Raw genomic sequence first — 27,938 nt, 5'->3', positions numbered from 1 at the left:
AAGGAGCAGGAATGCTTTAATCTTGACGCTTAAAGTATCATTTAAATGAAGCTAACAATGCTATAAACATCCAACAGATTAAAGAAACAAAAGGCAGAAAAATGATGGATGTGCACAGGAAAAAAAAACAAAAACAGGACTTGTCTAGTCACAGGAATTAGTGTCTGAACCACCTGGACATCAAACAATGAAGAAATCAAAGGACACGGCTCACAGTCATCACTTGAAAAGCCAGGAAACTTTTAAAGCTTTTAGAGAGTAAACATAAACTAAGCTGAGGCAGACTCCACAACCACAAACAAGCAAACAACGGCTGAGAGGAATAAAATGGACAGGAAAACCCAAGCATGCAAGCATGGAATGAAAGGTTTATTGAACTAAATCAGGAATGTAATCAAACTTTTAAATAAAATAAATGACAGAACACAAACATCTGGACCACAGTTTGCAGCAACGAACACTGTACCTGCAAAACCTACAGACACCAATTTTCAGTATTAGACTTCACATCGTTCTTTCTAAAGCAAAGCGTCTTAAAAGAAACCAAAAAACGAGTCGTGGGGAGGCAACAAATCTACTCTACTTTTTTTTTTTTTAAGTTTCATTTAAAAAGAGGGGAAGGGAAGCGGGGAGAGGTATGAATTATATCACTGTATAATTCGAATCAAGCTTTACGTGATGGAGCTCTGCTCACTGCTCAGACAGCCGCTCGACTGTACCCAAGTCAAAATACAGATCCTTCACAGCTGCAAGCTCTCTGACTAAACAAAAGTAGCTCTGTAAGTTTGTTCATGAATAATATAAAAGAGAAAAAACTAAACAAAAAGATAACACCAGTTCTTTGTGTACAACCACAACAACGGCTGTATTAAAGAAAGTTACTTGATAATTGGACCGTCTGCCAGGTCAGTTCTGGCAGTTTAAACCTGGTCGGGTTTCCAATAAGCGTAATTTTGTTCCTCGTTTATTTGATGTTTTGGTTTCTTTTTTCATTTTCTCCCCCCTCGTTTGAATCTTGCTGAATGCCGCTGGGCTCACTCCACTTTGCCGTAGTCCTCTATGTGACCCAGCACCTTCTTCCTCTGCCGGATCATGTGGAAGTAGAGCTGGGGAAAGACTGGGAGAGGCAGGGGGAAAGAACAAATTAATACATTCTCCAATAAATGCAGATCAGTGCACCAACTCCTATTCAAGTTACAGTTAAGTCAAAGTGCAGATATTGAGTGCTTAAGAGAACACGTTCACCACTGAGAAATTACACACAGACCACTAAACAACAACAACAAAATATGAACCAACTTTCTATCTACACATTTCCTACAATACCACAAAAAAGGGGAAAACTATAACCAGTTGCAATAGATTCCACATGCATATCTAATAATGTGACCACTGAGTGCATAATATTGTAATTATGCCTTTGATATGCGCGTTTATTTTTTCTTTTAAAAACCCCACTAATTATGTAATAGCTTATGTCATTATGGGTCTGTGTCCACAGGCAGCTGAAGGCAGCCATGACCTCATTTTCAGCACCCTTCTCTCAGCACTTATTGTTGCTAGGATACAAAAAACATTTTCTTCAGATAGAGATCGTAAATAACCGGGCTGTCAGAGACAACTAGGACCAAAATCCCTTTCACTGTTGTTGACAAGGTTGATAACATAAGTCCATCACTTCTCACTCATCAACATCCTATTTGGTAGCTGCAGCCCCGAAACCTTCAACTTAAACATGGCAACATCAAATTTATTGCCAAGAAGTATTATTGCAACAAAGAAATATCCAACCAAACACACATTTCCTAACTTTTCAAGCCATCTTTAGTTCTTTTCTCAGTTTTACAGGCTCTCTGTTGTGAAATGTGTAAATATTAGGGTGGCCACAAACAAGCAGCACTCAGCTCATAGCAGTCACCAACCAACAGTAGTGAATCCTTAAGTGCGATTCGCATACATAAACAGATTTCTAGTGTTTTAAGGGCAAAACTGCCTTCCCTGTTCAAAAGAAAAGGGAAGACTTTTTTAATTTAGCACTTTAGTACTATATCTCCTAAGTGAAAAAGTAAAAGCCTCTAAATGAAGTTATGAGAGTGAGAAATGCTTTGCAACATGCAAAAAGCCATCTGAGAATCCTCCCACAGGGAGCTCTGCATGTTTGATTAGGAGTCTGCAAATATTTTTCAAAACTAAATGTCTAAAATGGCATTTATTGATCAGTTTCTGATGCAAAAAACAACAACCTGCAAATGAACAATGGGCTATTTCACTACACAAGGTAGAATGGAAAGTCTCGCCTTTGACTTACGGGGAATGTAGGAAATCATGATGAGGATGAGGAAGGTGTAGTAGTCGAAAGAGAAGTTGTACTTGTTGGGTAAGGTAACAGAGTACAGGCCTGTCTTCTGCACGTATGGCAGCGCTGCATAGATAGTCAGCAGTTCCCCAGTCACTCCCATGGGATACAACACGATGAAGAAGGTGTACCTACAGTACAGAGGTTTATAAATGAGAGGGGAAGGGAAAGAAACAATTAGCCTCATCACTTTATCGTTTATTTGCTGTTTTAGTAACAGGAAGCAGTATCGTAGTAAATCATTCCCTAAAACACTAAGTAAGAGGTGATAGAAAACATTAAGAGTAATAATGCAAAGCAGAATTTAGAGTATTAAATCTGAAATCACGCAGAAATCATTGACATGATTTAAATATATACTGTGACACAAACATAAAGCAACAGCAGGTGCAAAAAATGCAACTCAAAAAGATCCTAAATCATTGAAGTGTTAAGCAATCACACGTTTTAAACAGAAAGAAGCAAAGTTTGCAATTAAATATGACACGTGCACACAATGAAGATGTTGTCTTCTACAGAGAGAAAACTCTTCATCTGTCTCTTCTATAACTTGCACTCCAAACCCAGCGACTGTCTTCCGTGATCCTGCAATGAATTTTCCACAAATGCACAACAAATTTCTGTCTCTCAGGGCTCACGTCAAACTCAGAGTTGAACACCAATATAGCAATGGTCCCATTTGCTTCCTAGCAACAAAGACCTCGGGGAGGGAGGCTCTTAACAACTGTTGCCTTGGTTGTAGATGCAGACAGAGAGAGGCTTGTGTTTTAATTGTTGAAGCACAAGCTTTTCTGCATGTTTGATGACATCGACAAAATAATTTGGCAGTGTTTGACGTAATGTGATGATGAACAGCGACTCCTTACTGCTTTAGCATCTTCTTTTCACGTAATACAACCTTAAGATTTTCATTCATAAAGGATTGAATTAGGTTTGAAAAGAGGTCAAGTAAACAAAAACATTAATCAATCATTTTCCTTTAATTACATTAATTACATTTATTATTTTGTTTGGAAAACAGGCTGAGAACTAACAGTGGAACACCCAAGGAGTCTATTTTTATTGCATTTTTTATGTAATTATTAACAGATTGAAATTTGTCCTGACTGAAAGCATTATTAGCAGCTTGGTGTCTTTGTTCTCTAAGGACCTGACTCCAGTCAGCCATTTCTGTTTATCTTTGCATCGATCAACTAACAGGTAAAAGGTTGAGCCACAATGCAATTCAATAAATTTGAATTTGCACATTATCATTTTGATAATATGCAAAAAAAAAGGATGAAGAAACATAAGCAAACAAAGAGAAATAAGTTAAGAAAAATGAGATAAAATATGCAAAGCAAAACATAAATAAATATATTTTTAAAAAAATCATTAATCATGTAATTCTTAAGATGATGATGAAAATATATTTAAACACAGGAAGCAGATTAAATATTAAGAATTTAAAGAAATTATTAATGCCTTTTTTATTACTTTAGTTCAGGTTGTTGTTTATTATTTCATCTTTTATTCTTACTTTTAGCACTTTCAGTCCTCCATTGGATGAAAATACTCTTTAATTATTTCTTACCTAGCCCATTTGATGAGGTATGGCAGGTGATTGAGCAGGCTGAAGGTGTAGAAGGAGTAGCGGATAATCTCTGTGACAGTCCAGGCTGTGACAAACAGCAGTACACTGTCCTCACTTTGAACCTGCGCACACACAGAAAAAGAAGGATGATGGAGGGAGAACAGGCGAACAGACGGCCTTGCATCATGTTACAGTAGTTACTCTGCTGTAGGCCAAACTTGACTTTCCCCCCCTCACAGAACCATGCTGTTTGTTTCAGATGCTCAGATCACACTGCAGGCCAACATTCACTATCCTTAAATATTATTTTAAAAACAACGTACATTTTATGTTAAAGAGACAAGCGCACTATGCATTAATTCACTCTTCTAAATACACCCTAGAAATGCATTCATGTAAAGGGGACGAGAGAACAGTTTGAGAGAAATGTCAGTGCAGCATCATTCAGACAAACAGGAAATAAAACCCATCAGAGATTAGACAGATGCTGTCGATTCATTCCTGCAGCCTTACAGCAAAACTGTAATGTTACTTACTCGTTTACTCCTCTTCAAGCTACAAACAGGGCAAACAGTAGATCAGCTGGTCAATTTTGAATTTAAGTGAATGAAACGACGTAGAAGGACGGTGTAATTCAAGTTCAGTTTACACAAGTAGCAAAAGGAAAGAAACTCGCTGTACCTCTTTGACACTGTGCGTGACAGCCCACGTGAGGAAGACCCGGGACATGACCTGGAATCCAGTCAGGACCACAGAGGATGGTACGATTCCTGGGAGATGAGGCAACACACAAACACTGAACATATAAGCATGCAAGACTACTGGTTTTAGTACAGCTGACTAAAACTGTCCTCTCTTTGGTACACCCTTTCAGCTATACAGAAAATCTATTCATGTCTACACAGTCACTTTCAGAACATTAATTGTAAAGCGCGGAACATTTCTGCAATGCACCAGCTGCCGTCCATCAGCTATAGACAGGTTAACCTTGAAAGCCTGCAGACGCTCTGCATGTACACTGTGTTAACTCACACTTCACATGTTTTAGCTGCTCCTCTGTACGGGTCAAAACGCATGGCAGTCACCAAGAGCTCTGTTTGCCCAGTGACAATTCCAGTAAAGTTTGATCGAAAGAAAGAAAGAAATAAGATGAATCTGTCCTAAGTGATGACAAAAAAAGAAGAAAAAAAGAAGAAGAAAGAATATGTTGTTTTCAATAGTTAATTCAGTTTAATTCTGAATATTAAACGTGTTACACCTGTCCTGATGTATAGTTTTGTTTTGTTTTTTTACTAGCAGTATGTAGCACGTAAGGGCTTAAACTGCTATAAGGAAATATTAAGCACTTTTATTATATTTTTGTATACTTTGTATACAACTTAGTTACAAATGTGTAACACAAACAAAGGTTCATACCAAACAATGAACCATTTATTAACATCTGTGCTCCTTTAAATCAATATTTGGCCCTGCAATCATAGATCAGAGCACAACTATATTTGAGCCCACGTTCATTTTGGCCTCAGCTACACATCTGCAAAGCTTTGTGGCGGTACCTTGCACAGTTATGACTTTACCACACTAACAAAATGTGTCCACAGAGTGACAGACAGACATGTAAACACTTGCCACAATGTCTAACCACCTTTGTGGGAGTTCCCAGGAACCTCAAGGGTCATATGTTGTTATGGTGGGACTAAGCTTCCATTCACAGTCTAAATTGTAGCTTTTCACTAAAATTTAAAATTGCTAATAATAATAATCATAATAATGTAATTTTTAAAGTAGTACATTTGAGAAAGATGCTGATGAGAGACTTTGTGAGTAACATATCCACATATAGGACAGTTATAAATGATGATGCAGTGTGTGTGTGTGTGTGTGGACAGCAGCCTCGGGTAGCCTGTTTACAGTATGAAAGGTCAGTTAGCTTTAGCTTCAAATCCCAGATAACGGAGAGAAAGGTTTGTGCATTACAACCGTGGCCAACCAGGCCACAGCCACTCTCCTCATCACATTAACGCCACGTAAGCAAACAGCTTCTCTGCCCTCTTTTTTTGTACACACTTCAGATGTGAAAAGGTTTTGTTTGTCTGTACATATTTACATCTGACTTACATCTACAAATGCGATTTCACGACTCATAATTATGTCTTCTGTCAAAACTGTAAACTGAGATATCAAGCTTTGTTATCCGATTTGTCAATATGAGCTCTGCAAACATGCGTTGCCCAGTAAAAAAAATGACGTTATAATAACTGACGTGTTTGAGGATCAAACAACAAGGTGCAACTGGGTGTCTGTGTTCCAGTAAAGATGAGTTAACTTGGTTGTGAAGGTCAAAGATTTCACAAATTAAACTACATTTTTCAAACCTCTGGAATAAATAGCACTGGTTTAGAAAAGAAACGAGCCATCTACAAATTTAAAACCACCCAAATGTGTCATTAACTAAACAGCCATCAAGGTTACTTCATATTCTGTTCGGAATGTAAACAACAAACATCTGATACTCGATTTCTCCAGCATCTTTAACATATTTCACCCTGTAGCAGAGGTAACTGAAGGTCATACTGAGAAAAAGTGAAGTAAATTTGAGTCACTAGAAGAGTTTTAATGCTCGCTGGATCTGGACTATCTGGAACTGGTCTAATGGGAAGCACACCAAACAGTCTCCCAGAGGATGTTCCCTCTTTTGGGGATAAAATCAGAGAGCTGCCTAAAATACTTACACCATATTAAACGCTGAATACACATATTTATGTGCCATGGGTTTAAGGCATGATCAAATTTATAAAATACAAACAATCAATGTACTCCATTTCTGACACGGGTACCTAGCTTACAATATGGAAGAGGAAATATGTGAAAAAGTTCAAGGGGCCTGAATACTTTTGCAAGCCACTGTATTTGCTTCTGTATTTATAACTGTGTTTCAGTGGGCAGCGTGTGGCTCAGTGGTAAGGACTAACGCCTGGGAGCTTCTTCTGTGTGCAGACAGTGTTCTCTCCCTGTGCTTGTGTGGGTTTTCTCCAGGAACTCGGGCTTTTCCCACCATCAAACAAACCCACATTAGGTTAACACTGCCTCACAAACAAAGGTCGTTCAAGAATTTCCCTTCCTTGTTAAAAAAAAAAGAAGCTTAATCAAATTAAACAGCTGTTTTTAAGCATTTCTGCACATTACCCTTTGAAGATATATAAAACTTTAGTCCTGGGTACTTGGTGAGGAAGCTTTACCTAAAAGGATGACTGAATGGATGGATCTAAATCTAATCTGTGCTTCACTGGTGACACGAAGCAAGTGTAAGTGAGGGAAGGTGCAGTCTGAGGAGAAACTCACCTACAGCACAGTGCAGTATCTGTAAAAGAGAAAAATGATCATAGAAATTGACTCAATCTGTTTCTGGAATAAAGTACACGGACACATTTTTAACTGTAGCTACTGTTGGTCCAGTTTATACGCAGAAGAACTCGAAGATTTCCTATAAAAAATGTTCCAAATACCTACCCCGTTAATACATTATATATTCTATTGAAACAAAATGCTGAGAGTCACTGAACCAAGTCAAAAATCATTGGTCCTATTTTTGATCACCTAACTAAGCTGAGGTCGGTAGTGCATGTGTCATTTGATGAATGGAATATATTGACTTTAAGTATACAGTGCGTATGGACAGCATCACTGCAACACCTCTAACACTCACTACACACATCTGGGTCAGTATGTGTGTTAGCATGACCACTCTAAACACATGTAAGGCTAAAAGAATGTCTACAAACATTTTTTAACCTAGTGTTGAAAAACATTAGAAAATGATATTCATTTGTAGTTTGCACCAAACTATAATTTTAGGATCTTAAAATACTTAAAATAGAAACTAAAATCCTTAAGTCATTAACTGTGTGGCTTCAACATGGCATGGAGAGGCATGTTAAGTTATCAGTTATCAGGGCATACCAAACTCAAAGACACTGTTAGACACTGTCCATTATTAGTTTGCCCTATATGTGTCAAAAGGCTAATGCTGGATTAATAAAATGATTTTTTTCTCATTACTAGTCTGTACATACAAAACTGATAGTGTGTGCTGATATGAGCAATAGTAGTGACCTCTGAAATAATACCACATATTCAACAGACCATACACCTGCTGCATGCTCAGTTTTTATCAGTTATGCCACACCTTTAGTGGTTATCTCACCTCGAGAACAGCTCCAGTCTGAAAGAACTTCAGAGGTTTCTCTATGGAGTAATACAGCCCATGGTAGCTTCCTCTGGCCAGGTAAGCTCGAACCAAACCCACAGCTATCACCAGCCACCTAAACAGTAGAGGAAAATGCAATGTGGTCACTTCATAAATGAAAAACAAGGCCTACCAGATGATCTTGCTGTAGAAATAAACATCTTATGATGCGTCTGTAGTTTATGTGACATACAGTCAAAAGCAGCCATTAAAACAGCTGCGATTTTTGCATCTTTTGGCAAACATGTGCACACAGACAAACACAACACACACACACAGGTAACAAGTTATAGAAAAAAAATATTTAAGAGGTCTTATTACTGGGTGCTTAGTGGTGGTGCTGGACCACCTTGTGCTACCAATTCTTTGTATATATTTTTCCTCATTTCAAGGATTGGTCCCTGAGCTGGAAATGTCAGACGCGAACTAAATAAAAATAATGTAGTTAAGATTAATTCAGAGAAAGTTTCATTTCACACTCTGGTTTTAATGACTCTTAATCTCCATCTTGGATGCATTTGATATCAACTCTGGGGCCAGTTAGGCAGAAACTGAGCAGGTCTGCTTAGCGGCTGTGGCTGAATATGCAAAACCGTGCCTGCGAAAAAACACCCTAAGTGCTCAGCACAAAGCAAGCACTGTACAGGCCGTCAATACTGAGGAGGGTAAATGTGGCCTAACTGGTTGGAACAGTCAGCAAACAAGTCACCATTCAATTGTGCAACAGTCTGAAAATCAGAGCAATAAAATCTGCAAAAGGATTACTGTGTACACGGTTCAAGATAACTACCATTTGAAAAGCTAAGAAAATATGTTTGCATTATTACAAATGCAAAACAACAACCTCCATCACAATCGTATTCTTTCTCCAAACATACACTTTAAAAAACAACAACAACAACTCATTTGTAGGTTTAAAAAAAATCTCATTTAAATCACCGAATTGTCTTTTTAGTCCTTAAAAAGATTACTTTATTTTAATATTATAAACTATCACATGTGGTTTTGGTAACATTTACGATAATCTTTCTTTCATTTTCATAATTCTCTCTCATTCATTTGAGCGGGTGCTAAATAAACAAAAATCAATCTCAGTAATCCAACAAAACAGCATGTCCAATGCGTGAATCCGCACTTTCTGACATAAAACAACTAAAAAAAAACCCGCACACAATGAATATCTGTCATAATATTCCTGTACTGTATGGAGTAGCGTCCCGTCAGTCACAATTAATGTCCACGCCAGGTGGCTGTCTGTTGCTCCTCTAATGTTAATCTTTGTAAGCCGTTGGATGCAGGAGGAACAACGTCCAAAGTTGTGCTTCTCCTTAGCGCGCTTAGGCATGTTTATGACATTAATAACTGCAAAAAACTGGAAGAATATTAACGCTGTAACACTACAATGGGGAACTCCTTCGCCCATTATTTAGCACAGCCCATCAGCACCACCAGAGACATTTCTATCATCCACCACCCAGCAGCATTAGCACGAGGAAACACGCTACGTACCCCGCTGTCATAACAACGTTGTAAATGACGAGATATGCCGTGGCCAGGGCACCGGGTCCCTTCTTTCTCTTCGCAGCCACATCGCCGTGGGCCGCCTTGCTGGTCCCCGAAGCAGCTGCCGACATAACTGCAACTATCAACGGTCTCCGCTCCTGAACGACGGCGGGTGTCAGGAAAGGAACATGGGCCACACCAGGAAGTGTCGTACTGAAACGGGATGTTCGCTCCACCTCACTTCCGTCTTCGTTTTGAGAAGCGTAGTTTAAAAATAAATAAATAAAAACAATTAAATAAATATTCATTTTTAAAACATCAAAAATATATGTATTTATTCTCTTATTTAAGTTTATTATTTTAAAATATTTTTATTTGCCTTATTTAACTAAATTACTGCCTGCAAAGTGTGCAGGATCACTTATCATCGTCAGGTCCTGTGACTGCAGGTGGCGGTTTGTGCCACCCTGTTTCAGGGGCCCGGTTTGTGTTTCTTCACATTGCCTTATTCGTTTTCTAAATAATGAATAATTTTCTGTGGCAAATAAGTGGCACAGAATATTTGATTGTTCTGACTTGGAATTGCTAATCAGCAATGAAAGTATCGTTATGGAGGACCCAATGTTTAAAATATTTATTTATTTATGTATTGCTTCTGAGTGTATTCAACCTTTAATAAACCCCCAGTTTGTTGTTCTCCTTCTGATTTGATTTAATCTTATTTACTTTATTTTTATTTACTTTTTATTTATTTTTATTTACTTGCGTACTTATTCTTACATACATTTATTTATTTATTGTTTTAGGCATTTATTTCTTTGAACATAATTACCACAGCTTCTTTGTATATGTACAAGGACAGTAAAGGCCTATTCTATTACATATTTTCAGGAATACTGAACGTTTCACCAGCAGTCAGAAACCTAATAATAGAGTTGGGCCAGCTTTTAAGAACCGGGGAAACTAATTTGCTTTAAAAATGGCAAGTAATTTTCTCACAAACAACCAAGCAATTGATTGTGAAACTGATAGTGGACAAATCTACAAACAAGCCCAACAATGATTTTTGCTTATTGCGCTTGGCAAACACCACAAATACACACTAACAGATCCACAGCCAAAATATATCATCAAATTCAAGTTAGTTCCTCAATTCTCTATTCCTCATCTGTTTGACCTGTTGCCCCCACTAATAATAGGTCATTCAAAACACAGATCACCAGACTCATGAGCAGATTCTTCCCCAAGGTCATTTGGACTCTAAATCAACATACAAAATCAACATAGCTGTTGTGTAACTTTCAAAATCGTTCTTGTCAAATTTGTCATTTTGAAATACATTTTTCATTACACTACTACAATACCAAGTTTTTATTTAATTTTAACTTTGTATATACCAGCTTTGTATATACACCTATGCTTTTTACATATATTTACTCTTTGTAATATTTAGCTATTTTTTTTAATTAGTTGTGTAAAAAAATACTCCACCAACCACTTAATGCATTTTACCTTTTTCAGTAACAATAAACTATTTTTTTTATTACATTCTTTTATATTGTGTTCTATTCCATTCTTAAGAGGTTAAACTGACCTGAACTACATCTAGATAGACACCTGTGCTTATGCTTTAGGGAACCATACTCTACAATAAAACGGCTCTTATGATGGCTTCTGCACTTTTAAAGAATTCTATGTCACTGTCATTGAAACTGAAGAGTCACAATTGACTGTACAAGAAGATGATTTTGGTTTTTGATGCTAGTGAAATCTGCATTAAAAAGAAATGCCTGAAGGTAATGCCCAGTTAATAACGTTTCACCATAGTGACTCTTAAAAATACCAGTTTCCCCTTTTTGCTAAGAATCAGAATCAGAATCAGAATACTTTATTAATCCCTGGGGGAAATTATCTAAGGACCACTGCAGTGCTGAATTTTTAAATAAATATGAGGACCCGTGTAGAAAAATTGTGGTGATATATAATAATTTATTTACCTAAAAGCTAATACTTTGTGGATGTATCATTGGGGCAACAATGCTGAGCCCACATCCATTATTATCCCACTAGATGCCAGTGTTTCTCTTTAACCATAAAAAAGGTGTCACCCTTAATTGCTTAAGTATATGTAATGCCACAGCGCTATATTTCCACTAAGTAAAAATGTAAAAATAATAATAATAATAATAACACAATTAAAGGAAAAGGTGCTACAGACTCAGTTGCTTAGTATTTTTATTTCTTATTTTTATTTTTTTGTAAACAGGCATTATTGGAGACAGCCAAATTTCCGGAAGAGCAACTGGTGAGAGTTAGATGGACGAGGAAGCGATATTTGTTTAGGTTTAGCTTGAAGAACGCACGTACTTTTTTTCATCACAAAGTCTGCCTCTTTATAAATAGTTAACATGCCTTTATTTTCCCAAAATCCATTTGACCAAGATGTTGGTAAGTGAATTGTTGTCTCTTTGGCCCTTTGAGTGTGTCACAGCCAGAAGCTAACGATAGGGCCAGTCACACTAGAGGCTAATGCTAGCTTAGCTCGAGTTGTTTATTCGCTAGCGCTACGTGATAAGTTACTTTAGGGCTGCCAATTTTTGTTACAACACCATATACCAGTCCTGCTAGCCTTTGCTAGTTTGTACCTGACATATCGATGTGTTGTCGACCTCTTTTATTAAGTTTCCAGTTCATTTGTTAGTATCAGCGATTGCTTTGTAAGAAAGAAAACTTGGTGATTCATATAAACTCACAGGATAACCGCCATTACAAGATCAGCTGATCCCAAATCAACTCAAAATACGTTTATGGTTCTATTTTTATCTACTTTATCACACAAATACCATTCGTTTAAATCTCCTTTATCTTTTTTCTGTTTTCGTTGAAGCGTATACTTTGTTGATGCTCGAAAACAGTGAAATCCCCATTGCGGTTCACTTGACGTCTCACTTGGGAGGATTTGGTGTTTTCCTTTGTTTTATGTAGAAACTAAATGAGGTTTACATTTTGGTGTATTGGTTAGACAAAAAAAGAAGTGGATTGAAGATGTGTCCGTGGGCTGCAATTGTTAGTGATGCCTGTTTTCAGTATTTGGAGTTGATACGTCATTGGATAGGTAAATGTGAAAATAATATAGTAATGAGTCATTAATGATTACAGTTGTTGAAACCTTTTTTCTCTCCGGCTGATGATTAATTAGAAAAGCTCTTGGTCAAGACTAATTAATCAATCACTCTCTGGCCTTTCGGGTTTGGTTGTTATCTGTCTGTATTCAGATGGGTGTAAAATTAAAGGAAAACTCTGAATGTTTCACCCCAGCATGGCGATAATCCTGCTGATTTAACATATTGTGGCAGTCTTCTGCTGGCATTGTTTGGGTCAGCATGTCCCTTTAGCGAGAACTGTCAGTGAAAACAAATGTAAGTTGTTCGCAATAATCGCTGATGTCCTATGACCTTCCTGTTCTGATGAATAGTCTCTTCCCACATGACAAACGGGTTATCTATAAGGTATATGAGTTAAATAATATGGACTTCACACTCGTGAGCTCCTAACCCAGTTGAACATTTATGGAAGATTTTGGACCAGTGTGTTAAACCTCACTTTCTACCACCATTTTTTAAACATAAAATAAGGGGATATGTATGTTATTTATTTATTTATTTTTAAAGGGTGTTGTTTTCCTGTAGTTGAGGTCTAGAGTCTTGGAAAATCCATGCCAAGCCTTTCTAATGACCCAGCACCTTTCTAAGACATTTTATATCGTGTTTCCCTTTAATTTGTCAGCTATCCTATGTGTTTTCCTAGGCTTATCCTATGTAAATTTTCATAGACACTTCCTGGCTGAACAGCTTTATCTGACTGTGCAACACTATAGTCCTTGTATGACCATACAATAGAGCACTATTGCACTAGAGAGTCATGGGAGTGACACTATGAGTCGGAAACGTCATACAAGTAATTTGCTACCAGCATATTATGAAACAGTGGCAGGTCACAGGTCACTTTGCATGTCAGAACACCACTTAACATCAATATCGTAGAGATCAATATAGTTTATGTTGTGATTTTTCTTTTAACTCAGAAGATAATGCAGTTCAGTTGTTAATGAGGCTTTTCTTTTAGCTTGTCAGCTGCTGAACGGGTCACAGTTTAAAGTACTTAAATATTTACATGGGATTTCTAAGTGTCTTGTCACAATAGGCCGTTAGGAACAGGTTGCACAATAAAAACAGCAACATGTAGTTGGCTTATAGAACTCTTCCACTCTCATTTTGAGTTCGATAGGTGACAGTATAACATAAATTAGATGTACAATGTGCCAGTTAAGGGCTTGCGGCTCATTTTTATATTACACCATGCATTTGGCATGTCTTCCCACATTTTCTTTGGAGATAAGCAGCCACAATGCCATTGGAGTTATTTTCTCACTGGAGCATATGCACTAAATCCGCATTTTACATATTTCCAGAGAAGGCAACCAATGAAAACAACACAACAGATGACTGGGCACTTATCATGGACATCTGTGATAAGATTGGAACAACAGCCAATGGGTAAGCTTGAAAGAGCCATCTTCCGTTGAATATTAATGGCACATTTTGATTTGAGCAGCCCAGTGGCCCCGGACACTTAATTTGAAAGTGTTTCATACTTGACGACATCAGCAGTACCCCCAATCCACAGACTGTGTTCCCTTCTGTTGCAGACCAAAGGACAGCTTAAGATCCATTATGAAGAGAGTCAACCACAAAGTGCCTCATGTGGCGATGCAGGCTCTTAATGTAAGTTTGTTGCTTTACTATTTAATTTATTGTATAAAAATGGCATTACAAATAACTGCAAATGTTTAATAAATCAATCGATTGGGTCAAACACCTCTCTAGTTTTGGGGTTAGAAGTACAGTTTACTGGCATTTGGGCTGCAAACCCATTTCCTTTTAAAGGATACAGGAAAGAAGACCCTTTCCACGCCAGTATTATTTAAATGAAATGAGGACTGTGAGACCTGTTTGTCTGAGTCATTGTGAGCTAATACTGTCACATGACCTGCTCTATTCTTAGATTTCTGTCTTTAAATTACTGAGATAATTTCAGACTGTTGTCATCAAATCCCACCTCTAAACTCACCTGCTGTTAAAATGTGCTGTAAATAATGAGTGGCTGTCTTTTTACTGCGATACTTATTTCACTGTCTTGGCTTGCAGTTGCTGGGTGCTTGTGTATCAAACTGTGGCAAAATATTCCACCTGGAAATCTGCTCAAGGGAGTTTTCCAGTGAAGTGAAGAGCATTCTTAACAAGGTATGAAAACTTACCTGGTTTGAGTTTCTTTCTTTTTTTTTCTTCCTTTTTTGGGGTGGAATCTTATCCAGAGAATTTCTTGTCCATGTAGTCCTTCAAACTTAGAGGAACTTTAAGTTTAATGTTACAGTTAAAATCTTAACCAATGCCAGACTCCATAGCTGTTTGTTTTCATGTCTTCTTTAGGCACACCCTAAGGTATGTGAAAAGCTAAAGGCTCTGATGGTTGAGTGGGCAGAGGACTTTCAGAAAGATCCACAGTTGAGCCTGATTGGGGCCACCATCAAGTCTCTGAAAGAGGAGGGTGTCAGCTTCCCATCCCCATCATCACAGGTATATTGACATGATGATTCTGAGAAATGTAACAAAGTCATTTAGAAGTCTTATACAGTCTTTACTTTGCAGCAGCTGCACCTGAGTTTTTATTTTATAATTCTTTGTCATACTTGATGCCAGTATAACAGATAAACAAAGTGTAAGTATACTGTATTTGCAGCATAAATAAAGGCCTCTTTTTGTAAAGTATCAGATTTTACATAAGCTGATGTTCTGTTAAACAATATTTCACATCACAATATAAACATTTTACATTGTGTTTTATAGTGACCACACAATCTACCTTCTTTTTTCTACTTGGAAATAGGTTCTTCTTTTAAGCTAGTAATATACATCTCACATCCAGTAGGGTTCACTAGCGTGCTGAGGCTGGAATTGTAGCCATGATTTGACCTCAGGCTAGTGTAGTGATTGTGAAGGTTCAGGCTGGGTGGAGTTTGTCTGTTTTGGAGAGTGTATATATGAGAGGAGCTTAGAGTGGAATTTCCTCTTCACATATTTCACATAATTCTTTGGAGGTTTATGTCATAGAGTCTGACTTGGTAATGGTAAGAGCTGCTTTCTAGTTTCTGTTCTGCTGCTTAATGTGTGTGTGTTTTTTGTTACGCAACAAATCTGTATGTGCCACAGATAAAACTGGACTTTGACATCAGTTTCTCATAAAGCATCTGACATACTCGAAGACTTTAACTCTAATAAAGCTGCCACTGAGGGGATAACTATTGTAGCCTTCAGTAGAAACGTAAATGTGCAACACATCCTTTTCCGCACAATAGACAACTCAGAGCATTAAATAATAAACAACGAATGGCAGTGATGTGAGTTAGGGCTGCGCTGATTTAAGTATTTCGAATAATTTGATGAAAAAAAAATTCTCTACATACATTCTTTGCTTCGATGGTTGGTTTAAGGCACGGCTCTGTGGTGCACCATTGTTACAATGGAAACGCCATAAGACTACAAGCAGACCTGCAATACAAACCTTTTTAAGGAGCAGCGTGTGAATAAAAAGTTTGATATTAAGCGCACGCACACTGATAACACAACAGCAGCAGTGATGATGAAGCTGGTGCAGTTTAATGTGGAGCCAGAGTCTGTTTACACACTGCGACGAGCACATGCAGTTGAACTGTTAACTTGGTCTGAAACATGTTTAAATTATACAGCTTGCTGAGCAGCCGTCCCATTTTACAGGGGTGAGTCTAAAGGGGGACATGAGGTGTACTAGACCATGTTTATTATTTATTAAGATTTTCATACAATTTTTGAGATTGAAATTGAAATGATGTAAAATACTGTTTTTTGGGGGGGGTTTGCGTTAATATTTTAAAAAAAAAAAAAAAAAAAAAAATTTACATCTTTTTTTCCAAGCCTATAAAAATATACATGGCCCAGTAAAACTCTGAGCCACTGATCTGAGGGTTGTTAGGTTGGACAGTGAATTATTGTTAATATTAATTAACGTCTACACCATCATAACGTCTTGTTTTCAGGAGCATAAAAACTGTGCAACAAAGCAGAGGGCAAACATCAGAATGCTGATATGCTCACTTCTCTTCATAGAAGCCACCACATTCTCCTCTAAAGGCTTACAGACACAAACTCTCATTCACTGCAAACGTAAACAAGCAGAAACACATGTACACAAACTCATAAAGCCTTTGAGGAAGACAGAGTAAAGGTAAATGTTATGGCTTTGACTTTACTTGAGATTATTTAGATATATCTTTGCATTTAGGAAAATGTTTTCTTTAAAAAAATAAAATTGAGTATGACACGTAAATACAAAGGGTTTGTTTGTTTTTTGTTGTTCATCATGGATGAAACATACTGAAGTAGTTGATAGCTGCAGCCCTAATATCAGTAGTCTAAAATCCCTTCGATTTTATTTGCTTTCTCATCCTGGCTTTGTTATCACTGGCTGTGCTCCATTTGGCTCTGATGATGGTGCGCTGCATTTCCTTTTTCGGGATAGGCTGGCAAATGTGCCTCAGTGGAGAGCAGGTGGCTCATGTGGCAGCAGGTATGACATTTAATCTCTGTCAGCTAAGGGGAAAAAAGCAGCAGGCAGCGTGACTCAAGCTGTGGCAGTGTTTACCTGTTTATTTATTTACTTATTGTCAGTTTGGATTTGGCCGCACAAACTCAAGCTGTAATAAACCGGTTTTCATTTTTCCCGTTTCTATTGTTTCGCTTCTGGACATAAAATAATTAACGAGACTGCTCCTGGGAGTATTTGTGTCTAAAGGCTAGAGACACATTTCTGAACAATATGTGATACCCAGCATGAACTCCAGGTGGCACCGTGTTTTTAAAAACATTTTGGTTTTTCATTTAAAGTCTTTGTGCTTCATTCTTCCTCAGGTGCACTTATTCTGCACTCTGATCTGACCTTGTCTTTCTATACTGACCACAGGGTTCCAGCACAAAGGCCAACCCATCAACTGCAAGCAAACCAGTGGATGATGACGATCTTGCCAAAGGTAAAGTTAGTGTATTCCATTCATTTTTTAAAATCCAAAAGCTCTACACAGATTTCATAGAAAGTAATCTGATAAAAATACATGTGAAAACCTTTAAATTGATTCTCCGTGGCTGAAAATGTGATTGGAGCACCTGCCTTAGAGCCATTTGCATTTTGAAAATTAAATGAATCTGGAATGTGTGCCAAGTCTGTCTGTGCTAAATACCCTTTCTTCATTTCCACTTCTCTTGTTTATTTTCTTCAGCTATCGAGCTGTCCTTACAGGAGCAGAAGCAGCAGGCAGAGACACGCCCCATGACCATGACCTCTGACCCTCCAAACTATACTAATGGCGGTGGGGGGCAGGAGGCTCGGAAGGTGCGTGCGCTGTACGACTTTGAAGCAGCTGAAGACAACGAGCTGACCTTCAAAGCTGGAGAACTTATCCTAGTGTTGGATGACAGGTAATATTTTATAACACTTCCTGTCATGAATCAGCTCTGCTATATCCTCCCAACCAATAGATAGCGCCGTTTTACCGACATTGAATGAAGATCTGGATGTGCAAAAATGAGTTTACTGCAGATGAGTTGTTTACGTAGCTAAAACTGAAAATGTTCATTATCCAGAGAAGGGGACAGGTCTGTCAGGTTAGAGGGCGCATTCAGCCATTAGCTTTGATCTATACTTTACCACTGAAAGTCCCAGAGTATGCACGACCTTTAAGATCAGACAGTCATGTTGCTATGTCTTCATGGATGTTGAATATAAATACCATCCCTGCCTTGTAATTTCAGTAATAACCCAAAAATTGATGTAATGTCTAAATAAAATATAAAAATAATATATAAATGAAATGATCTGATGTCAAAAACTAACCTTTGATAAGTTATTATGACATGGCGGTAACCACTCCTCCATGCTCATTAACTGTTTTGAAACAGAAATTTAATCAGTGTGGTTCAAAGTACGTGCAGTGCAATAGTAATATCTGTCAGTGATAATAATGTTACCAGGTTTGTTTGCCTGTTGGAGAGTCATCCAGAAGTGTGAATATTTTTAATATGATATATTATTTTCAGGACTTAAATGATCTGTAAATTCTGTTCTGCAAGTAAAACTAGGCAAACGTCAAAATACTTTTTCATACCAAGAGCTCTGAAAACTCACCGTAACCGCCTTTTCTGGAGCTGCCAAAGACCACATCAGGGCGAGAATTTTTAGACTTCTTGTTGTAATGGTTCTGACTGGTATGAAGCTTAGCCAGACGCTAAGTATGGCTTTCTCTCAGCTGCTCTTTGACTTTGGTTTTATGTTTCCGTTTACAGTGATCCAAACTGGTGGAAAGGAGAGAACCACAGAGGAGTTGGGCTTTTCCCCTCCAACTTTGTCACAACCAATCTGAATGCAGAGCCAGAGCCAGGTTGGTAGCTCCTTAAGGACAGACTCTTGTTTGTACCTCCTGTTGAGCATATTGATTTTATTTCTAATCAAATTATTTCTAGAGCTGCTAATGTAATTGAACTTTTTCTTTCATAGTTACTTATGTTGATAACCCGGCGACTCCAGAAGAGACAAGCCTGGAAACCAAAATAGAGCCTGAGCCCGTCTTCATTGACGAGGTAGCACATTTCCTCAGCGATTCTTCATTTGCAAATCCATCTCTCAGTTATTTTACCAACACGTATCCGCTCACGTCTTTCTGCAGACAAAGATGGACCGAACACTGGCACTGCTGCAGAATACAGATCCTGCAGATTCCACTCCTGACTCCCTAGAGCTGATCCATCTGGAGGGTAAAAACTTTAATGCCACTCTAAATCTAGTCAAACTGTCGCTGTCAGCTGCAGTCAGTGTGAGCCGTGCTTTTGCTTTCTAACCTCATTTCTCCTTTTCTCTCCGTGGATGTAAACAGGTGCATGTGCACAGATGAACCCACTGATTGATGAGAAGCTGCAGGAGATTGACAGGTAATGTGTTAATTATATAACATTTCTCTATTATTAATCAGATTGATCATAATCACGATATGCACAGCAAATGCAAAAGGTTCTTCATCCAGTACTTGGGACTAATGCTTGTTTGTGTGTGTTGCAGGAATCACTCAGAGTTATCAGAGTTGAATGTGAAGGTTTTGGAGGCACTGGAGCTTTACAACAAGCTCATGAATGAGGCTCCATACTACTCGGCCTACTCCAAGATGCAGTCACAGTATCCTCCAGCCAGCTCTGCTGTGGGCATGCAGGTCAGAATAGTCTTACGTGGCTCTGATTGCTAAGAGTGACTCTCAGTCGTAAATGACGTCGAAGCTGAAACCTTGTATACATCCGTGATGTTTAGATAGCAAGCCGAATAGAAAAAATAAACAATGGCTGTTGGCAAAATATTGTTTGTGTATGTAAACATATGGAGAATCAGCAGGACGCAGAGCTCAATCATACATGTTTTAAGGATGTCTCTAACATGTCTCATTCACACATGTTTTGCCTCTAAACTAGTTACTAATCTTAGACTAGTCCTGATGGCTTGATATTCAGTCAGCATTTTTTTTTTCTTCCCTGGAGAGCGTCACAGGCCGCCGGAGCTTTCTCAGCAGATGCTGTTTTCTTGGTGGTGATTAATGTCACAGTCTTTCCCTGGAGATTTAGAAAACTGTCCACTTCGCATAGCAGGCAAACACCAGAGCTCCTTGCAACTTATTATTTTCCTTTTTCCAACTGTCAGGATTTTATTGCACCTGCAGTAACGGGGACTTGGTTAAAAACAAGGATTTAAAAGGACAAAAAATTCTGAAACTGTTAATAATTTAAAACGAGTGTTTTATCAGCATCATTTCTGTATGCTGAATAAAGACTGAACACAGCTGGTCTTCTGTCTGAAGATTATGTAAACTCAACTCTGTTTTCCAATATTATTTAATTTGTAATTGTATAACTGTTTTTTATATTATTGGTATTTGTTCTTTGAATATCTCTGTTGGTGCACGTTTCTCTAGAGGCTGGCTATTTGTGTAACATAGCTCACCAAATCTCATTATTTGGGGCAGCTGCTGGTGACCTGCTACTGACTGAGGATGTTTGTAGCATCTCAGACAATGAAGGTTGTAGTTTCTGGATGTAGCAGTCTCCAACTAGAGCTTAAAGGGTGGTGAAACTAAAAATAGCTTCATTATATGTCTTGAATAAATTCAAAAGATAAGGAAATTGTCATCATAGAGATTTGGATTATACAATTCTTGCGCAGTTCTCTTCATTTGTAATTTGTTTGCATTAATTTCAAGTAGCTTATACAGATTGCTAGGTACAGATGTCCCATAATCACACTGCTATAGGTTTTGGTTGGAGCAAAAACAACACAGCATCAGTTTATATAACATGAAGGATTTTATTTTTCTTTTGGGGGGGTGGTTAGTGGTCTGAAAGATCTAAATGACTACAAGTTGACTTAAACAGGGCTAGTCGAGGACTAACTCACGCCAATTTTTCAGCTGTCTGTTTAAGCAAAATGCAACCAGAGCAATAGGAATGTGTTACAAGACTGCTTTATACCCATCACACTAACACTACTAACTCTACAGTAAGCATATTGCGAGAACTAGCTGTTTATTTAAAAAATAAGCTACCCATATTAACCACGTGTTATACTAAATAGGCAAAGGGAGAACTGTTAGCACTGTGACAGTCAGGAGGTGGCCAGTGCAAATGAGTTACCAACACAAGATAAAACTGGAAAATCTAATTTACATGTAGATATGAATGCATTGTGAGCAACCCTTCTCCTAATTTACCTTCCTCATGTCTGGTGGCTTAGATTTGGATGTTACAATTTATAAACGGTTAAATATTCACTAATAAATACTACAAACCGCAGTATCGTAGCGTGCCGGCAGCTGCAGCATAGGTGTAGTAACAGGTCAGTATAAACGCCAAAACAAACCAAGCAGCACCTGCTGGGAGTGGTCAACCAGTTTTTCTGGCTCTGTTCTATATTTACTGGGAAATAAGTTCACTGCCAAACTCTGTTACATCCTTTCAGTGCATTCACTTATCAGCACGCTCCTCTCCTGCTCCTCTCAGGGCTACCTTGGACCAGCGGCACCCCCTTATCTTCCCCCATCCATGCCTCAGATCCCCTCTGCACAGCCCTACAATCTGCCCAGCGACCAGCCTGGACCTCTACACTCACTACCGCCAAATGTCTCAGCTCCACCCAACACCTTACCCAACAGCCAAACTGCTCAGCCGCCCTACATGAGGTAAGAATAACACCTCCACCCTTTTAACGAGGACGTTGAAAGTCAGAATTTTAATCACTTGATGTGTCTCCAAATCACCAAAAACATTTTAATTTGTACATCATAATGAACAGTGTAATTGTCACTGACATAGCCGTCACATCACAAGGGAAAATAACAGAAACTTGTGATACGCTTTTCTTCTCTCATAAATATACAGTGGTGTGAAGAAGTGTTTGCCCTCTTCCTGATTTCCTTTCTCTTGTATGTTTGTCACACTTAAATGTTTCAGATCATCAAACAAATTTAAATGTAAACAAAGATAACATAAGTAAACACAATGGTGTTTCTAAATGATGGTGTTTATTATTAAGGGGGAAAAAAACAAAGTTATGATGACCCTGTGTGAAAGTCATTGCCCCCTAATCCTAATAACGGGTTGGGCCACCCTTAGCGGTTTTACAGCCCCATGGAGAAATTTTAGCCCATTCATCTTTGCGGAATTGTTGTAATTCAGCATGAACCACGTTTTTGAGGTCATGCCACAGCATCTCAATCAGATTCAGGTGAGGACTTAAATCCTGACCTAAATCCAAGTCTTCATTTTGTTTTCGTAATCCATGCAGAGGTGGGCTTGCTGGTTTGTTTTGGGTCATTGTCCTGCTGCAGAACCCAAGTGAGCTTCAGCCTGAGATCACAAACAGATGGCTGAACATTCTCTTCAGGGTGTTTTCTAGTCTTCCAGGTCCTGAGGCACTAAACAGCCCCAGACCATGACACTACCACCTCCATATTTTACTGTATGATGTTCCTTTTCTGAAATGCTGTATTACTTTCACGCCAGATGTAACGGGACACACACCTTCCAAAAAGTTCATCTTTTCTCTCGCCAGTCAACGGAGTATTTTATTAGAAGTCTTTGGGGATCATCAAAATCCCCAAGTCTTTATCTTTTCTGTCAAACCTGAGACGAGCCTTTGGGTTCCTTTGGCTCAGCAGTGGTTTGCAGGCCATTTTTGCCCAGTCTCTTTATTATGGTGGAGTCATGAACTTGCAGGCATGCAGTTCTTTGGATGTTGTTCAGGGGTCTGCTGTGATCTCTTGGCTGAGTCGTCACTGCGCTCCTGGGGTAATTTTGGTCAGCCGGTGCCTCCTGGGAAGTTTCACCGCTGTTCCATGTTTTCGCAATTTGTGGATAATGACTCTCACTGTGGTTTGCTGGAGTCCCACAGCTTTAGAAATGTCTCTGTAACCTTTTGTAGACTGAGATTATGTTGTTCTTATTGGATCGTGGCATGATGTCTAGCTTTTGAGGATCTTTTGGTCTACTCCGCTTTGATCGGGCAGGTCCTATTTAAGTGATTTCTTCATTGAGGAAAGGTGTAGCAGCAATCAGGCCTGGGTGTTCATAAACACTTTAATTTAGAAACTGCATTTTGTGTTTACTTGTGTTATCTTTATCTAATATTTAAATTTGTTTGATGATCTGAAACATTTAAGTGTGACAAATACACACAAAAAAACAGGAAATCAGGAAGAGGAAAAACACTTTTTCACACCAATGTATTGTTACTATGGAAACACTCTTTTAGAAAACCGAATTTGATCACTACTAACAAAATCATATTACCTACCAATCATATTTCTCTAGAGGATGTATTGAAATGATAGATTCATGAATTTGTTGACCTAAATGTCACTTGTGGATTTATTTCACAGCAGTGGTTTGAACGCTCCGTACATGAGCCAAGCCACAGGAGCTCCTTACCCACCTCAGGCAGGCATGACCATGGATATGTCAGCCTACCACAACTCCAGCATGCCTCCTGTGTCCTATCCTGTAGCAGCTCCCCCTCACCAGGCTCCTCAGCAGCAGCAGCAGCAGGCAGCATATTATCAGCAGCCTCTTCTGTAAAACGAACACAGGGCAGACCTGAGAAGATGCACCCTTCAGATATTTCAGTTGCTAGTTGTGTGTTCATTTGGTTTACCTAGCACGCATGTGTGTGTCAGGTTATTGCTTTAGGAAAATTCCTTTGGCTTTTTATTTTTGTTTTTTGTTTTGTTTAGTTTTTTTTCAGCCGAACAGGACACCCCCTGGAAAGCTGAAATAACTGATGCGTGTATGTAACGCAGGTCTGCTATGCATCCAAGTCAAAACTCGGCTACTGTATGTGAGGCTTAACACGGCACAGAGTTTTCTTAGTCTCCTCGTTTATCATGGGTGACTCAAAGCAACGCTGGTTTTCTCAAACATCATCAGTCGGCACGAAGAAGAGTTGGTTTTGCTGTACAGGACCATGCAACAAGCCGTCATTGTCTAATTTGTTTAGGAAATTAGCATATTACAAATAATACATCAACACCATGCTGTTTCGGAATTGAACTGCGAGTCTTCTTATTGGTTAAAGAGGATTAGTCCACACTAGCCTAGATGAGATAAAATGTTATTTTCTTCTTTGTTTATGATCTGTTCACACAACCTTGTCTGCAGACGCAGCATTTTGGCAGCCCTTAAAGCCTAATACATCGACGGTGCGATAGCGTGCTCAAGTTGGAATAAAATCGAGTAAAGTATTCCTTGTAGCTCTGAGAGTGAAATGCAAGCAGCGTCCAAGTCTTGTGCACAAGTGTGGCTATCAAAATCTCTTTCCTGAGAGGGATCGCTGAGAAAGCCAGCAAAAAAATTAAACAGCCTGCAAGCATGTAGAGTAAATGTGAATAAAAACACAATCATATGTTGTAATGTAGGCAAGGAAAATGGAACAGTTACTGGTTTGTTTGTTTTTCTTGTTTAAGTCCGCAAGTGGATTCATATGAAGGTATGAGCCGTTTATCCTGATCATCATCTTGATTGCAACACTCAGCTGATGTAGTTTATTCATCTGCAAAGACTGAATTCGTGAGTTCCAGCTCAGGTGCTCTCTTCAGCACAAACATGTGCAGGTACTTAAAAGGCCAGATCTCCCATTTCACTGTTCTCATCACCAGCCACCAACGCTGTAGCTGATCAGCGTCTCTAACAGAATTTAGAAGTGCAAACTCTATTTCTCAATTGTCAGATATGTTAACATTGTAAATAATTCAGAAATGACGTTCCCATAGACTCTTTGCCTTGTGCATTCTATGATTACATTTGACATATTTAATTATGTGTATGTGTGTGTGCACATTTGTTTTTTTTCTCCATGTTTGTGTGTGTTTGAATACTTTCCCAAAAAGAGGTTCGTTGTCAATGTAAAGCGACACTGATTTTCAAAGGTTTGGGTGAATGGATAATAGATAAACGTCTGAATGGGTTTGGTAGTCTGGTAAAATGCTGCATCTCTTCATGGTTCTAACATCATTCTGTCTCTTCTATGTTTTATGCAAATCCACAGCACGTTCTTTAATGTGTATGTACTAAAACGTCATAATTGTCATCAGCATTGCCTGTACTTTGATATATATGTGGAGACATGAAAAAAGTGGGTAATTATTTTTACTGGGCTTCTGCTTTTACTTTTATTTTCTTGGCAAAATGTAAACGACAACATTTTTTTTAAATACACAAAAAAATCTTTAGTCAAACTGAAGAAATAGATGTTTTTCCCTCCACTTAAATTAAGAGCTCTCATACAGTCTTTTGGGCTGCTGCAGTAACTCCACACTTCTAACTTTAGCCAGAACTCAATTTCTGTTAAGCACCTCTAATGTTAAAGGCAGTGTATATTAGATGTAAAATATCTGGATTTGTCAGTGACTTTGGCATTGCACCTTAGCTTTGTAAACATTTTATTTTACCACTGAATGCCTTGTTCTTCTGTAGAAATCAAACAACGTTGGGAAGCGACTTCTGTCTCTGAATCCTCTGGACGTGTATAATTGTTTATATTTGAAATATCCCAGGAAACGTTGTGTCATCCAGGATTTTAAAACTGCTTTTGTAACAGAGCAAACTGTATAATATTCTTCAATAAATATACTTTGAAATAAGAGAAACGGCGTGTGTGGAAGTTGATTTTGTTCTTTTAGCGCCGATTCCTCTGAAGCTGTTGAAGTAATTACATTTGTACAATTAAGAGAAGGGTGATTAAAATAGAAACTGTCCACCTACAGTAATTAGCCTCTGCTATTCCCTGCACACATCCCCATCTGCATGACATGTACAATCCAATAATATGCTCTACCCAGAAGACATGATTTATTAATTGCACTTGGCCTTTTTATAGCTTCTTTTTTTCTTTCTATTGGATACACTGGAGGTTATGTGAATGCTAGAGATGGTTATGGGTAGCAAAGTGCAGGTAAAACCTTTCTTCAGTTGCAAAGTCAGATTCTTGCCTGCTCTTCCAGGATACGTGGGAGTGTGAATAAATGTTTTCGAGATTGTCTGAAAACAGCACAGCTGGTGCCTTGGTCTGCTGAGGATGGTTGAGAAGATTCCCTCATCTGTTGTTTGTCCTCGTGAGATATTTTTGAGTTGAAAATTGGCCTGTTTTTAAGTGAAGAATGCGGCACGAAACTGGTGGAAAGTGATTACGTAGGGCTGCAAATGTGTTTATTGGAATATTTTAGTTTAGCATATAATTTTACCTGTTTACAGTTAGCACTTCTCATGAAAACATTTGGAGAAAACGCACTTGAATATTCATGACTGAGTCATTCTAGCAGTGTGCCATAATAAACGGTAAATAAGAATAAATAATAAGTAGGACCGTGGTCGATCTTTATGGAGGTTACTGTGGTTTTATATACCTTATGAGGGTGCTCTATCAGTACTTGACTGCAGCCACCTTCATTTTGTTGCTTGTCTGTGGGTCAGATAGATCACAAAAATGACCATTTGTAAAACGCAAGCTTCTGAAAAGTTGATAAAGAACCTGGCATCAAAGTATGGACCAATCTGAGAAATCAGAGTGAAATTAAATCTGTAGAGCAGTGGTGTGAAACATAAGGCCTAGGGACCAGGATCGGTCAGCAAAGATTCAAATCTGGCCCACTGAACAGCTTTGAAATAATGTGAAGGAGGGCATAGATTTTGGAGTTGCAAGAGAGTCTGAACAGTAATTTATGGCCAGGGGCGGATCTTGAGAAATTTTCTTAGGGTGGCATGAGGGTGGCAAAGAAATCAAATGGGGTGGCTAAATCGAAGCCCCCCCCCCAAAAAACCCCCCCCACTCATGCAGGTGGTTACATATGGTTAAAATGATTCAAATGCAGTAAGTATACAAGTTTTTCATATAAATAAAGTCTATAACTTAATTATTGGCTGTTGCCCACATAATTACACACTTTAGTTACATAAAACATGTGAGTTTTGACCTTATGTACTGTATAGCCTGTATGATAAATAAATATGTAGCCAATAAGTATAAAATCCAGAAAGTTACACAACATGAGGTGCTTCATTTACAAACACAAGTCTAACTTAAGTTTCACTGTTTTTTGTTATAAAACAATCACATTATTACAGCTTAAATTACACAAAATGTCAGAAATCTGCACTGTCATGAACAAAAATGTAAACCTAATTTTTCATGATTTGTTGGATTAATCCACTGAGGTCTGAAATACAACCGGCCATTTGTGACTCCTTTTGAGTTTACGTTTGTATTTCACCCTCAGATTGTTTCATTTTCTTTTTTCTTTTCAGCTCAACTGAATTTATTTATTTATTTATTTTACTTTCTTTTTATTGTTTTTCTTTAAACATTATACATGGGGTAGGGGGGTAACAACAACAACAACAACAACAACAACAAAAAGATAAATACAACAGGTAGGATAACAAAAAAACATGTTGGATCTCCTTGTTTCTACAGTTTGATCATTTCTCATTATCAATGTGTTGGTCTTTAACCTGTTGGGTTTATGTACTCAGTCCATTTCTCCCACTTTTTATGGTATTGATCTTCCTGAGTCCTTATTCTGTAGGTCAATT

At 38.2% G+C, this 27,938-nt stretch overlaps 2 protein-coding genes across 3 annotated transcripts; one reads left to right on the top strand and one right to left on the bottom strand.

The window, feature by feature from the left end:
* hacd2 (3-hydroxyacyl-CoA dehydratase 2) lies at positions 1-9,919 on the bottom strand. Its single transcript, XM_005746213.1, has 7 exons — positions 9,685-9,919; positions 8,134-8,251; positions 7,272-7,290; positions 4,611-4,699; positions 3,930-4,051; positions 2,309-2,487; positions 1-1,117 (listed from the first exon to the last, which is right to left on the bottom strand). Exons 1-7 carry the CDS (start codon positions 9,807-9,809, stop codon positions 1,035-1,037), a joined length of 735 nt encoding a protein of 244 aa, XP_005746270.1. The 5' UTR covers positions 9,810-9,919; the 3' UTR covers positions 1-1,034.
* A 2,046-nt stretch (positions 9,920-11,965) lies between these two features.
* On the top strand, positions 11,966-25,996 carry stam2 (signal transducing adaptor molecule (SH3 domain and ITAM motif) 2). 2 transcript variants are annotated; one of them, XM_005746212.1, is made up of 14 exons: positions 11,966-12,126; positions 14,150-14,234; positions 14,387-14,462; positions 14,886-14,981; positions 15,168-15,314; positions 17,734-17,800; positions 18,047-18,245; positions 19,110-19,204; positions 19,321-19,403; positions 19,490-19,577; positions 19,697-19,751; positions 19,879-20,026; positions 21,858-22,036; positions 23,738-25,996. In XM_005746212.1, exons 1-14 carry the CDS (start codon positions 12,087-12,089, stop codon positions 23,928-23,930), a joined length of 1,551 nt encoding a protein of 516 aa, XP_005746269.1. In that variant the 5' UTR covers positions 11,966-12,086; the 3' UTR covers positions 23,931-25,996. The 2 variants fall into 2 exon arrangements, with proteins under 2 accessions (XP_005746269.1, XP_005746268.1); XM_005746211.1 differs by having other exon boundaries at positions 23,735-25,996.
* Positions 25,997-27,938: the final 1,942 nt, after the last annotated feature.

The sequence above is a fragment of the Pundamilia nyererei genome, unplaced genomic scaffold, assembly GCF_000239375.1.
Source record: "Pundamilia nyererei isolate P.nyererei 1_Seehausen unplaced genomic scaffold, PunNye1.0 scaffold00175, whole genome shotgun sequence".
NCBI classification, from domain to species: domain Eukaryota; kingdom Metazoa; phylum Chordata; class Actinopteri; order Cichliformes; family Cichlidae; genus Pundamilia; species Pundamilia nyererei.
The sequence above is the reverse complement of the archived record's forward strand: the minus strand, read 5'-3'. Positions and strand labels throughout refer to the sequence as shown.

Excerpts from the sequence above, each read along its gene's own strand:
- hacd2 (XM_005746213.1), bottom strand. The coding sequence starts at position 9,809 with ATGTCGGCAGCTGCTTCGGGGACCAGCAAGGCGGCCCACGGCGATGTG. Across the intron at positions 8,252-9,684 it reads AACGTTGTTATGACAGCGGG|GTGGCTGGTGATAGCTGTGG; the intron begins GTACGTAGCGTG and ends TCTACTGTTTAG. Across the intron at positions 4,052-4,610 it reads TCACGCACAGTGTCAAAGAG|GTTCAAAGTGAGGACAGTGT; the intron begins GTACAGCGAGTT and ends GTGTGTGCGCAG.
- stam2 (XM_005746211.1), top strand. The coding sequence starts at position 12,087 with ATGCCTTTATTTTCCCAAAATCCATTTGACCAAGATGTTG. Across the intron at positions 15,315-17,733 it reads TCCCATCCCCATCATCACAG|GGTTCCAGCACAAAGGCCAA; the intron begins GTATATTGACAT and ends TACTGACCACAG. Across the intron at positions 20,027-21,857 it reads GCTCTGCTGTGGGCATGCAG|GGCTACCTTGGACCAGCGGC; the intron begins GTCAGAATAGTC and ends TGCTCCTCTCAG.